The sequence below is a fragment of the Meriones unguiculatus genome, chromosome 1 (assembly GCF_030254825.1).
Source record: "Meriones unguiculatus strain TT.TT164.6M chromosome 1, Bangor_MerUng_6.1, whole genome shotgun sequence".
Taxonomy (NCBI): domain Eukaryota; kingdom Metazoa; phylum Chordata; class Mammalia; order Rodentia; family Muridae; genus Meriones; species Meriones unguiculatus.
The window spans coordinates 3,395,490-3,408,462 of NC_083349.1; the positions used below are offsets into that span (position 1 = coordinate 3,395,490).

A 12,973-nucleotide genomic window follows, 5' to 3' on the forward strand; every position below is an offset into this window, starting at 1 on the left:
GGACCCTCTAGGCCCCAATTACTCAAACTGCCGATTACAGCCACTCTCCTGACTCATAACCAGCATTTGAAAACCAGTGAGGCTGCAAGTGAGCGCTTGCCTATCGTGGCGGGTTCATTCCCAACACTGTAAAAAAATGTGTAAGCATGTATGTGTACACTCGTGTACATGCACACACGTGTGTGGGTACATGCATTCTGTTTTGATCTGTGGCACAAATTATCAGGCTGCAGTCATACCGTATCAGTTCTGTGCAGCCTTTGCTGTGGGGATGCGAGCATGTGATACAAAAACGTGCTTTTCTTACTCTGGGCACTGATCATAAAAGTTAAGTATCCTTCCCAGGGGCGTAGAGTTGAAAGAATCAAGAGTCAAAACTGCTTGGCAGCAATAATCATTATGTCTAAATGCATTTTTTGCCCTGATCACCTGCCCATAAGAGTCGCCATTGATATAAATGGCTTTTTGTCTGAATGGCCCAGTCTCTCTAAGCACCCATGCAGAACTCCCTGCACTGACGTGAGCAAAAACGGTGTCTTTTGAACATGACCCCACTCCACCCTTCAAGTGCGCCCACCTACTGTAGCACAAGCCGTCCTGCACGCTTCCTCTGTGCCAAAGAAGACATGTCGGCCCATTCCTCGGATGCCTGCCTCTTGCATCAGTGTCTCGGGATGCTGCTTCTTGTGTCCTGGCTGGCCTACCTGGCATATGATATGTGGCTGCGGGGAGCAGGAGGCCCCTTGTTGCCATGGAGACCTGTAGTCTCCTCTCCCCACCCAGGAACTATTTAGATCCTGGCCTAGGATGCCCTAAGGCCTGCCGTGGTTCTTAGAAAACAAGGAACTGAAAATGTCAAAGCTGGCTTTTCTGTCCCTTTGGCCAGTTGTTCCATAATCTGTGAAGTGGAATCAGTGTGTGCACACACTCACACACACACACACACTCACACACACACACACACACACACACACAGACCACACACAGACATATACATTCACGCACTCATACACACACACATATAAACACATACACACGCGCACGCACACCGCCCCTCTCTCGGTGCCCCGTGTGAGGTGGACGGTGCCCAGGATGATCATCGGGCTCCATGGAACACAGAAGCTTCTCCTGTGGCATTCCCCTTAGCGTCACAGCAACAGCAGCTCCCAGTGTTGCCCTCAGCAAGTGAGAAAGAGGCTGAGAGAGGCGAAGCTGCCCGAGCTGGCCGCTGCCCACTAACCACTCCTCCATCACAGGGACCTGCAGCAGCTGGATGACTCCACGCAGCTCCCGCTGCTCTCACACTTTGCCGAAACCGTGGAAGGACTCACCACCATCCGCGCCTTCAGGTACATGCCCAGATTCCCCATGGTGGGAGTGGAGGAGCGCCATTAGCCCCAGGCTCGCAGGTCCCGGAGCGTCCGGTCCATGTCCGCCAGCAGGGACAGGCAGGGTAGATGCCGGACGTAAAAACCCCGCTGTGGCTGCAGCAGGAAGGCAGGGCATAACAAGAAGCGAGCCCGGGGCAAATCCGTCCATACTGGGAAGGCCCTAACGCCAGGAGCCCGCCCTGAGGCCTTCCTCTGTCAATGTTCTGTCACCAGCACCATGCTAGGTGCCACTTCTATTCATTCTGTGCCCCACGGGCTGAGCATGAGTGTTCCCGCTGCACAGAGAGGGAGAATAAGGCACTGGGCAGTCACACAACCCTCTTGGAAATGCCACCACCGAGCCCAGATTCCAGCCACCTCACTTGAGCCAGTGCCAGGCGCTGAACACGGGCCGTGTGGCCCACAGCCCCCGGGGCACACTCAGTCCTCACAGACCACGTGACCCCTGCTCTACCACACATGGGGACACAGGCTTTGGGGGTGTAGGAGGGAAGCAGTCAGGGAAGGCTTTTTAGAGGAAGACTACAGAAACTGGGACTCAAGGGACAGGAAGGAGTCCACCTGCCCAGAGTTCTCTGAGAGTTCAGTGTCCCTCACACCATGCCTCCCCCTGAGTGGTGGTGTTGGCTTTCAGGGAGCAGAGGAGACCCTTACTCTCACAACCAAGTATCGGCTGCATCTGCCCAAGCCTCTGACCCCCTCCCAGTCAGACCATGGACCCCTGGCCCACATAGTTGGGTTCTCATCTCCAAGCCTAACCCAGAGGGTGACAACAGGTTATTTTTAGAATGGCACAGCTGCGTGACAATAACCACATGACATGAAGCCCTGGGTCAGGAGCTACCCTGGGGCTTAAAAGGAGGGTCTGAGAGCTCATCTCTTCCCTACTGTTAAGTGTAAGGTCAGCTCTAGGGGAGGGGCCCTGGGCTTTGGCAGGCCATACTCGCTCTCGGGGCAGGTGGGCCTGTGGGAATTCACCTCAGATGTCATCTGAGGGGAGCAGGACAGAGCTGTGCCCCAGCTCTGTCACATTCCCCGGGTGCCCCTACCCCTCACAGGCCTGTACATGACCGCACAGAAACCTGAAGCCTGACACAGAGCCCCAGGCTCAGCTCCCAGCTGCTCTCGGTTGCTTCAGCTTTGGGAAACTGGTGTCCAGAAGCCGTTAGGTTGGGTCCTGGCATTGCAGACTGACCTTCGTCAGCGGTCTAGACTTATGAGCAGATCCCAGCTCTGTCCTTTAGCCCCAGGCCAAGGCCAGGGCTCCGACCAAGTCTGTGGTCAGCCAAGGACCTGCTGCCTAGTTCCTCACACCCTGCCGTCATGGTGAAGGAATCCCAACCCTGAACAGATGACTTTTACTCACTGCTGTCTGTCTGGTTTGCTGGCTGAGCCCAGAAGTCTACCCTGATGGGAGCTTGCTAGCATTATTGATTTCACACTGGTGGAGTGCTAAATGCCGTATATGAGTTATTAACAGTCATCCTCACAGCAGCCACATGACACAGGTGTGAGCTTACGTCCAGCTGCTCTGCACTGGGCAATGGTGTCAAGACAGCTTTTCATGGTCCATCATCAAATGAGCACTTCTTGGAGCAAGTCTGGGGAATGTGGCCGCAAAGATCAGCACAGCCACCCCCGTTGGAGGAGGCAGTCCGTGATGGCGATGCAGTGGGAATATGACGGGGTGGGACGGAAACAGCAGAGTGTCCACTGTGCCCGGCACTGGGCTTGGCGGGGCCCTCGGGCCCTCAGTCCATATAGAACATCAGTGGCCTCTCAGCCGTGAGGAAACCATCTTGATCCTAACACGCCCATGTGCTAGGATGCCAGTCTGGGGCTCTTTCTCAGTCCCCAGGCACGACCTGCTTCAACTTTCCTGCCACCCACACAGGTTTATCAGACCCCCACACACCTTCATCCAGGCACAGATGCATTCATACACCCGCTCACACACACACACCAGCATGCAGTTAAGCCCTTCTGAATCATGCCGAGAGTTACACTCACCTCAGACCTGTCACCCACCCACACTCATCTACCACTTAAGCTGTACAATGCACACTCCCCAACACTTCAGAGATGCACTTTACCATCCTCAGATGCTTGTCCTCTGCCCGGAAATAATTCAAGCAGAACAAACAGCTCAGGGGTAAGAAGCATGTGCCCAACAAGGCAAGGGGTCCTCTGGGTCTCCACGTTTGGTTTTTCTTGGTTTAGTGTTAAGATGGCTTTTCACTGGTTCCTTTGTTTCTCATCAAACAAGCGCTTCTGTGCCACCTCAGGGCCTGGCTGGTGCCAGCAGGGTCTGAAGGAGGTGACATAGGAGTCCAGGCCATCAGAGGATGCAGGTGCAGGAGAAGTGGTACAGGAGAAGTGTGACAAGGTCTTGGGACAACAGCCAGAGATCCTTGTCCAGCAAGATACTACCTACTGGAGAGAGCAAAGCTAGGAGGGCAGCTCGCTTGTTCCGCCAGCATTTTCATGGCAGTGCCAGGCTCTGGGAGCTGGGCACACACACTTCCCATGCTCACACATGCCCCAGTCTGGTGGATAAGATGGACCATAAATGGCTAGAGAAGTGGGTGTTCAAGCAGACCCTGAGCAGCTAGCAGGCTGCAGAGACACAGCTCATAGAGGTAAGGGGTGGCCCCTGGAGGGAAGGGAAGAGCCAGCCAAGGTATGTCTAAGGAGGTGCAGTTAGGGTCAGGCATGAGAGTTGAGCTGGGACCAGGTTTGTGGAAAGCAAGGGAGAAGCTTCCAGCTGATGGGAAGATCATGAGCCAAGGGAGATGATGCCGTGAGCTTCGAACCGGCTGGGGAGGCTGCTGCAGAGTGAGCGGCTGGAGAGAGCTGACCATCCCTGGCCCCTGCCGGGGAGGAGGTACTGAATCCCAGGTGCCATTCGATGTCTTCAGCGGGGACATATTCTGTGGTTTAGAAAGAATTAGGAAAACAGAACACCTTTTAAGGGTTTGATGTGCCCCGAGGCAGGAGAGAGGTGGCAGCAGGGACCACACTTGGGATCAGCCTGAGAGCTGGCCTGATCGGGCTGCTGAGGGCCCTCTGAAGGCCTGTTCCTACCCTGTTCCTCCATCCCTCTTGCCCTCCAGGTACGAGGCCCGGTTTCAGCAGAAGCTGCTAGAGTATACTGACTCCAACAACATCGCCTCCCTCTTCCTCACGGCAGCCAACAGGTGGCTGGAAGTCCGAATGGCAAGTGCCACCCCTGCCTTGGGGCCTGGGCAGGGGTTCTTTAGGAGTGTGGAGCTGCAACAGGGGTCAAATATAGATGAAGACTAGAAGAGGGCATGGCTGAAAATGGGCACCAGAGCCTTCCGTCCCTGAAAGTCTTCCCACATTGAGCCCTGCATCCTCCTCCATGTGTCCCAGGGGTGTTCCAGGACAAGGAGAGTGGAAGTATGCAGGGCGTAGACATTAAGAACAATGGGGGCAAATCATGACATTTGCAGGCAAATGGATGGAAGTAGAAAAGATCATCCTGAGTGAGGTATCCCAGAAGCAGAAAGACATGCATGGTATATACTCAATTATAAGTGGATCTTAGCCATATAATACAGGATAAACATACTAAAATCTATAGTCCTAAAGAAGCTAAACAACAAGGAGGACCCTAGGAAGGATGCTTAATCTTCATTCAGAAAGACAAGCTGGATAGCACTGGAATTGGTGGAAGAAAGGGAACATGACAGGAGCCTACCACAGATGTCCTCTGAAAGTCTCCACCCAACAAGGGATCGAAGCAGATACTGGGACTCACAGCCAAACTTTGGGCAGAGTGCAGGGAGTCTTATGGAAGAAGTTGGGCATAGAAGGACCTGGAAAGTACAGGAATTTCACAAGGAGAGCAACAAAGCCAAAAAATCTGGGCCCAGAGGGTCCTGCAGAAAGTGATGCATCAACTAAGGACCATGCATGGAAAGGACCTAGATCCCCTGCTCAGATATAACCAATAGGCAGCTCAGTTTCCAAGTGGGTTCCCTAGTAACGGGAGCAGGGGCTGTCTCTGAACTCTTGTTGCCTGCTCTTTGATTACTGCCCGCCTGGTGGAGTGGCCTTTCCAGGCCACAAAGGAAGAAGATCTAGGCAGTCCTGATGAGACTTGATAGGCTAGGGTCAGATAGTAAGGGAGGAGGGCTCCCCCTTTTCAGTGGACTAGGGAAGGGGGATGGAGGAAGAGAGAGGGAGGGTGGGACAGGGAGGAGATGAGGGAGGGGGCTATAATCAGGGTACAGGGTGAATAGATTGTAAAAAAAATAATAAAATAAAAAATGTTTATAAAGAGCAGTAGGGTTGGGGAGTAGTAGCTCAGCCAGGAGAGCGCTTGCCTAGCAGGCACAAAGCCCTGGGTTCAGCCTCACATAATCCCAGCACCCTAGGGATATCGACAAAAGGTTGCAAAGTTCAAGGCTTGTCAGAAGGGTGGGAGACCGGCAAGCATGTGCCTTCTGTTGCTCATGTGATACACACACATGGGCTCGTTGGGGCTGGCCGGTAGGGCACCTTTCCTCCGGGAGTAGGGCACAGTCTGGAGGCTCCTAGGCCTCAGCTTCTGCGAGCCTTGAGTGTGAGTGTCGGGCTGGAGCTCAGGTTGGCTGAGTGTTCTCCGCCTCAGGGGTGAGGTGGGATGAGGCACCTGTGGCTGGCTCTGACGCACAACAGGCCAGCTGCTGTCCTTCCTCAGGAGTACATCGGAGCATGTGTGGTCCTCATTGCGGCTGCCACCTCTATCTCCAACTCCCTGCACAGGGAGCTCTCTGCGGGCCTGGTGGGCCTGGGTCTCACCTATGCCTTGATGGTGAGTGGTAGTGGGCCAGGGCAGGGAGGAGCCTGATCCTAGCTTGTGGGCATAAGGGCAGTTTCCGCTTGTGGGCATCAGGGCAGTTTCTTCAGCTGAGGGAGGGGGCAGATGCTGCATGCCCGCACGGGCTTTGCTGAAGGGACAGCAAGCGAGGTGAGGAGCGAGGACTGTCACTGTGCAGCGGCAGTTTATGGCTCCTAGTCCTCCTCAGCATAAGGGGAGCCATCCTAGAGGCCAAGGGGGAAATGGTGACTGCTAAGCAGTCGTGATGAGCTGGTCCCCCTAGGTCTCCAACTACCTCAACTGGATGGTGAGGAACCTGGCGGACATGGAGATCCAGCTGGGGGCTGTGAAGCGAATCCACACACTCCTGAAAACCGAGGCAGAGAGCTACGAGGGGCTTCTGGGTGAGAGCCTGCAGAGGGTGTCCCCAGCAGGGCAGGCGGCCTCTCCAGGCGCTGGCCTAGCTAGTGGCCTATGCCTAGTGCTGACCCCCAGCCTGGCCCTCAGCCCCGTCGTTGATCCCCAAGAACTGGCCAGACCAAGGGAAGATCCAAATTCAGAACCTGAGTGTGCGCTATGACAGCTCCCTGAAGCCGGTGCTGAAGCACGTCAACGCCCTCATCTCCCCGGGACAGAAGGTCAGCGAAGTGGGAGCCCACCGGGAGGGAAGCTGTCAGCTGGAGTCCTCTCCTCCCCTCGGGCCCACCCGCCACAGAATCAGCCATCCAGGACTCCTTGGTTTAGGGGGCTTTGTCAGGTCCTTCCCTGCAAGGGAGCCGGGGCGCTCCCTGGGCATCTCCCTCATACTTCAGAGCAGAGGTCTGGGATGCTGCCACTGTCCAGCACTCACCTCCCTCCTCATCCAGCCCATCTCTGACACACACCTCTCTCTCTGCCTTTGTCTTCATCTCTGTCCTCTAGGTGTCATTGTCTTACTGTGTCTGGCCTCGGGGAAATCTGTCCCTGCCTGTCCACACTGGCCCTTCTGTGTCACTATCTCAGTCTGTGTGACCCTCCTATATGTAAATTTCTGCTAGGAGCCAAGAACCAGGAAGCAGTAGGATTAGGCATCCCCTGGCCACATTCACCACCCCTCATTGTCCTGCTGTATAGCAGGGTCCTCCCTCACTGACAGCTCCCAAACAGGATGTGGGTCTCCCCACAGACCCATGCCAAAGCCTGCACAACATATCATGTGTATGGGGCCCCAAGAGAGGCCCCTGTGAACCCACCACAGCAAACAAGCTCAGCCCTGGGTCCAGCCTGACCAAGGAGGAGCTGGCCAGGAAACCAAGATGAGAGCCTAAGATGTGACCCCACGCCTGTGCACACCCCAGGGCCACAGATGCACCTGCTTCTCTTCCAGATTGGAATCTGCGGCCGCACAGGCAGTGGGAAGTCCTCCTTCTCTCTCGCCTTTTTCCGAATGGTGGACATGTTTGAAGGTGATTTGTGCGTTAGCTGCCATGCATGTGCACATATGCCCACAGCAACCAGGGAGGACCTCAGCCCTGGCCTCTTGTTGCAATGTCACAGCAAACCCAGCAACCATTGCCACTCCCGCCCTGGTGGTGCTTGACCTGTGACATCACCCCCACACAGGGCGCATCATCATTGATGGCATTGACATCGCCAAGCTGCCATTGCACACGCTCCGCTCACGCCTGTCCATCATCCTACAGGACCCTGTCCTCTTCAGTGGCACCATCAGGTGAGACCCTGCATTCTGCTCTTCCTGTCCCAGCCCCAGCTTTGCTCTCTCTGCACAAGAAGAGGACCATCGTCTGCAGAGAGAGGCCACCTTCACAGCCAGCCTAAGCAGCCACTCACGGCTCCCCACCCAGGTCCCCCAAGTGCACCCCACCCCCAGCACTGCTCTGGAGATGAAGGCTGAAGCCCGATCCCTGAGGGCTCTCTGTGCCTCCCCCGCCCCAGATTCAACCTGGACCCGGAGAAGAAATGCTCAGACAGCACGCTGTGGGAGGCTCTGGAGATCGCCCAGCTGAAGCTGGTGGTGAAAGCCCTGCCAGGAGGCCTGGGTGACTGCTCCTTGCACGGAACGGTTTGCGGGAGAAACTTCACACCCACGGTTAAGATGAGCCCAAGTGTTAATCTCCAAGTCTAGCTGGAACTCAGTGGCCATGTGCCCCCCCCCCCTTCACCGTACGGGTGTCTGGAGGTCACACAGTTTGCCTCAGGTCACACAACTTACCTAGCTCAGAGTCTAGCACAGGGGGCAGCCAGGTTTCCTGGGAGACAGATTGCCCTAGCCCACAGCGTATCTTCAGCCCTGCCTTGTCCATCCGCCTGCTCTGGGAAGAGAGGTCCCAGTGGGCGTAAGTGTAGAACAGGCACCCAACAGCCCGTTGAGTCAGCCAGAGCCCTGGTGCAGGCGCTGTGAGGCCAGACAAACCACGCCCTCACTGGTTCATCGCTCTGGCCAAGGCTTCTAGCAGGACTGCCCTGGGCCCCAGCGGCGCACAGCGCCAGGATGACCACTGCACATCTTATCCACACAAAGGGAAGCCCTGTTGTGTCAGATACAACACGCCGACACAGCCACATGGGTGTGCCCTGCACGTGCATCCCCTTACAACCCACAAGCCATGGGGCTGCCCTACTCACAGCCAGAATTAACCCTGTCCCTCCCCTCCTGTGTCTGCTTCCAGATGCCATCATCACAGAAGGAGGGGAGAATTTCAGCCAGGGCCAGAGGCAGCTGTTCTGCCTGGCCCGGGCCTTTGTGAGAAAGACTAGCATCTTCATCATGGACGAAGCCACTGCCTCCATCGACATGGCTACGGTTGGTCCGGAGGGCATGTTAGAGAGCTGTTGGCACGGAGGGGTCTTAAGCCTCACATCAAGGCCTATGTAGCAAAGTCAAGCCCAGCCCCTAAGTACTGGGAACATGGCCCTGGGTCCAGAGCCAGAGGGATGATGGGCATAGAGCTAGGTGGGAGGCAGGTGGGGGCTGGGCCACCTGGTGCCCTTTCCCCAGGTGCCCAGACACCATCCCTGGAGCAGATGAACCAGCAGCCACTACCTCCACCCTGACAGGAAAACATCCTCCAGAAGGTGGTGATGACAGCCTTCGCAGACCGCACTGTGGTCACCATCGCGGTAAGAGGCCAGCTAGCACGTGGAGGTCACCAGGAGGGAAAGCTCGACGCTGGCACTGTCACCAGAGGACTGATCCCTGTAGTCAGGAAACGATCCTCGAGTGCTCAGCACGGACAGTCCAGAGAGCTGGCAGGAGGACAGAGCAGGGTTTGGGGGTGTCTACTTGCCTCAGGCCTTCCCCCTATTTCTTTGGATTCCAAGACAAGCCCTTCCCTAAGCCCCATGAGCCCTGGGACTGCTTCTCACTGAAGGTGGGAGCCTGGGGAGGGAAGTCCTAACGCCCGGATGGAGGTGGGGGCAGGGCGGAGGCTTGCTTGAGAAGAGAAGGGTAGAGAGCTGGAACCACCACCCAGGACAGGACACGGTCAGGCTGTGGAAAGCTCATTCCTACAGATATGAAGCGGTGTGTTCAATCCCCAGCACTGTAGAAAAGGGTGTGGTGCTGACACTAATCCTAGCATTCAGGAAGTAGAAGGGAGAGTGGGGGTTCAAGGTCATTGTGGGCTATGTAGTAGTGTGAGGTCTGTCAGGACTACATGAAGAAAAAGGAGGTGTGGGGGAGAGGAGAGAGAGGACATGGTGGCCATGGCTTCCCTCCTGGCTGGGGAGGACAGCTTCCTCGCTGTCCTGCCTGATGCACTAACCAGCATCCCCTGCCCACCCAGCACCGAGTGCACACCATCCTAAGTGCAGACCTGGTGATGGTCCTGAAGAGGGGTGCCATCCTGGAGTTTGACAAGCCAGAGACACTTCTCAGCCAGAAGGACAGCATCTTTGCCTCCTTCGTCCGTGCGGACAAGTGACCTGCCAGCACCAAAGTGCCCCGCCACACCTCACTTGCTTGCCTAAGATTTCTTACTGTAAATCACCTGTAAATAAATTAATTCTTTGCTACCAGAGGCCCTGGCTCTGTGGAAGGGGCAGCGGTACCCTGGGGGTGCAGGGGACCGGCCTGCCTTTGGCACCATGTGAACAGAAGCACAAACATGTCCCCGATCCGTGTCAGGCAGATCCAGCTGCCGTAACGGAATGCCACAGACTGGGTGGCTTTTCACAGCAAGCGTGTGTGTCTCCTAGTCCCGCAGGCGGGCAGTCAGGATCCAGGTATGGGCATCTTCCGCTTCTCCTGAGGCCTCTCTACAGCTTTCCGCTGTGTCCTCACAGCCTCTCAATGCTTGCTTCCCCTCTTCCCACCCCTCTGTTATTTTCCTTTAAGTCACTAGTCATATTGGATTAGCTCCTGCCCACAACCTCATTGAACTTTAATTACCTCCTCATGGGCCCTGGACCCAAGCACACAGAACGGAGGCTTCAGCCTATGAATTTAGGGATGGAATTCAGTCTGCAGCAAAGGTGGTAACTCAATGAAGCCCCAACAAACAAAAAGGCAGTCTTCAGCCATAACTGCAGGGTCCAGCACCCAGCTGGGACTCCCTCCTGCTCACCTGGGTCACAACTGCGGGGTCCAGCACCCAGCATCTTCACTGTGCGTCTGACTGCTCAGAGTGACCTGGAGGAAAGCTACTTCAAACATGGGTGACTCCGGGTTTCTGACGTCAGGATGCTATCCCCATTTCTGAATCCCACTTCCTTGCTCTCTGTCCTCTGACAAATGGCTAGTAGTAGCTTTCACTTATATCCTGTCCCACAGCAACAGGAGAAAAATACTTCTAGTAAAGTCCTAGGACTGAATCCCAATGGACTCACCTGGTCCCATGCCCGCTCCCACCCAAGCAGGGACACTGCTGGCTAGGCCGTAATCTCATGCCACCATTTCTGCCTCCCTCCCTCCCTCACCCCACAAGCCTTCAGCAGTGGGAGGAATGTGGTCCCTGAGCAGTTCCTGTACAAGTCATCCAGGTGGTGGCTCAAAGATGCCAGGGACCAGATACCCAGAGACCAAAACAACAGCTTGTCCCAACCCCATTTGCATTAGGAGACAGGAGTGTAAACCTCTCCTCAGCCAAGAAATGGCAGGTGTTCATTTACATACCATTTGGTTCTAACTAGCATCCTGCCTGCAGGACTGGCTTAGGAGACCCTTGGGCTGCAGACCTAGGAATCTTAGGTCTTCATCTCTCAGGGCTGCAATCAGGTCAGAGCGTGGTGATAAAGGGAAAGTTCTCGGGCCACCAGAGGGAACCCATCACAGACTGTTCCTGGGGTGCCGGGAGCCAGGGGAACTCACGAGTGAGCTCAGTGAGGCCTGGCAGGCTGCCTGGGAAAGGCAGGGTTTGTGTTGGGTGTAGGAGGGAAGAAATTGGATAGTCAGAGGGACAGGGGGATGGAGAGGAAGGCAGGGATCATGCAGCAAGAGTGAAGGAGCCACAGCGACTGGGTACCTCAAGTACCCTCGTGGAGGGGTGTGGAACCACCCCCTGGCGGCAGGGAGGCATCAGAGACCATTAACGCTAGGATGGAGAGTGTGGGGGAAAAGGACTCCACGAGGACAGTGGGGAGATGGTTGTGAGCCAATAAGGAATCAATCGGGGAAGGAGCTGAGCCCCTTGGACAAGACACCCAGCCTCTTCTCCCTGGGGTCAGAGACTAGCTAAGGCCGTACCAAAGGGGACTTCTGTGGGACCAGAAGTTCCTTCCACTCTGGACTTCCAGGAGCAGGCACAGGGAGGGTTAGAGGACTCTGCCCTGCCCAGGCACGGACTCCAAACCGCAGGGAAGCAGCAGAGGAAGAGCAAGGAAGTCTAAGAACGACCACGGCCATCCTGGCCCAGATCTTTGCATAATGGTCGAATTAACAGTCCACCAGCTGAGACTGGGCCCTCCACCGTGTGGGCCACCTCTGGTCACTGTCATCAGAACAGACTCCTGCAGGTGTCAATCAAAGCCTGCCTCATTCCATGCCTGGATGATTCATTGGCCCAGGCAAACTGACTAGCTGTTCCTCCTTTAACCCCAGGCACTTCCGCAGAGATGTCCAAAGTTCCTGGAGCTCTCCAAGGGTACTTTTCTCATGGCTAAAGGTTGAAGTGGCCCCACAGGTTCCCCGTCTGTCTCCTGAAGCTCTTATTTATACTCAACTTGTGTCACCCTCCCTGCCATGGGCAGTTAGTACAGTCCCACCTGCGCTCAGGGTTTGTAGCAGGGTCCACTCAGCCGTCGGTGGACTTGGAGGGAAAGAAGAAAACTCCACCTGGAAGTCCCCCACTCAATATGGAAATGCTCCATGATGGCCCACGTTCCCGGTGTCCCAGCCTCAAGCCTCAAGCTGCACGGAAGGCAGAGGTGTTTCTCAAAGGATCTGAGCCCCGGGCAGGCCACTACAGCCCAGCAGCCTTCAGGGGCCAGCTGGTATTGTAATGGAAACATCACCCTTGCTGAGGACAGTAACCTGGGACACCCACTCTCCGGCTAAGCTAGCCCTGAAACGCTGCTCAGGCCTAGACCCTCCCCCCCACCCCCTCGGGCTAAGGGGGAAGAAATCAGGCTAAAGGTGTACAGAGTGCCGAGCAAATGCGGGCAAAACAAAGCCTCATACAGTGCAGGGCAGCACCCAGGGCCTTGTTATGCACTTGCTCTCTGGAGGTGGAGGCAGGAGGATCAGAAGTTCAAGGTCATCCTCTGCCACATAGCAAGTTTGAAGCCATCCTGGGCTACAAGAAATCCTGTCTCAGATAGA

The 12,973-nt window shown here is 55.7% G+C and overlaps 1 protein-coding gene across 3 annotated transcripts in view; it reads left to right on the forward strand.

Annotated features, from left to right (window-relative positions):
• Abcc8 (ATP binding cassette subfamily C member 8) overlaps positions 1–10,230 on the forward strand; it is a 67,470-nt gene extending 57,240 nt beyond the window's left edge. For 2 of the 3 annotated variants that reach the window (XM_021640376.2, XM_021640378.2), the window contains exons 29-39: positions 1,257–1,349; positions 4,505–4,607; positions 6,097–6,210; positions 6,500–6,620; positions 6,724–6,854; positions 7,583–7,661; positions 7,819–7,927; positions 8,152–8,255; positions 8,886–9,019; positions 9,274–9,336; positions 10,002–10,230. In XM_021640376.2, coding sequence (XP_021496051.1) covers positions 1,257–1,349; positions 4,505–4,607; positions 6,097–6,210; positions 6,500–6,620; positions 6,724–6,854; positions 7,583–7,661; positions 7,819–7,927; positions 8,152–8,255; positions 8,886–9,019; positions 9,274–9,336; positions 10,002–10,139 — 1,189 coding nt within the window. In that variant the 3' untranslated portion in view covers positions 10,140–10,230. The remainder of the gene's footprint in view (positions 1–1,256; positions 1,350–4,504; positions 4,608–6,096; positions 6,211–6,499; positions 6,621–6,723; positions 6,855–7,582; positions 7,662–7,818; positions 7,928–8,151; positions 8,256–8,885; positions 9,020–9,273; positions 9,337–10,001) is intronic. The other variant, XM_060378791.1, reaches the window with a different exon arrangement.
• Positions 10,231–12,973: the final 2,743 nt, after the last annotated feature.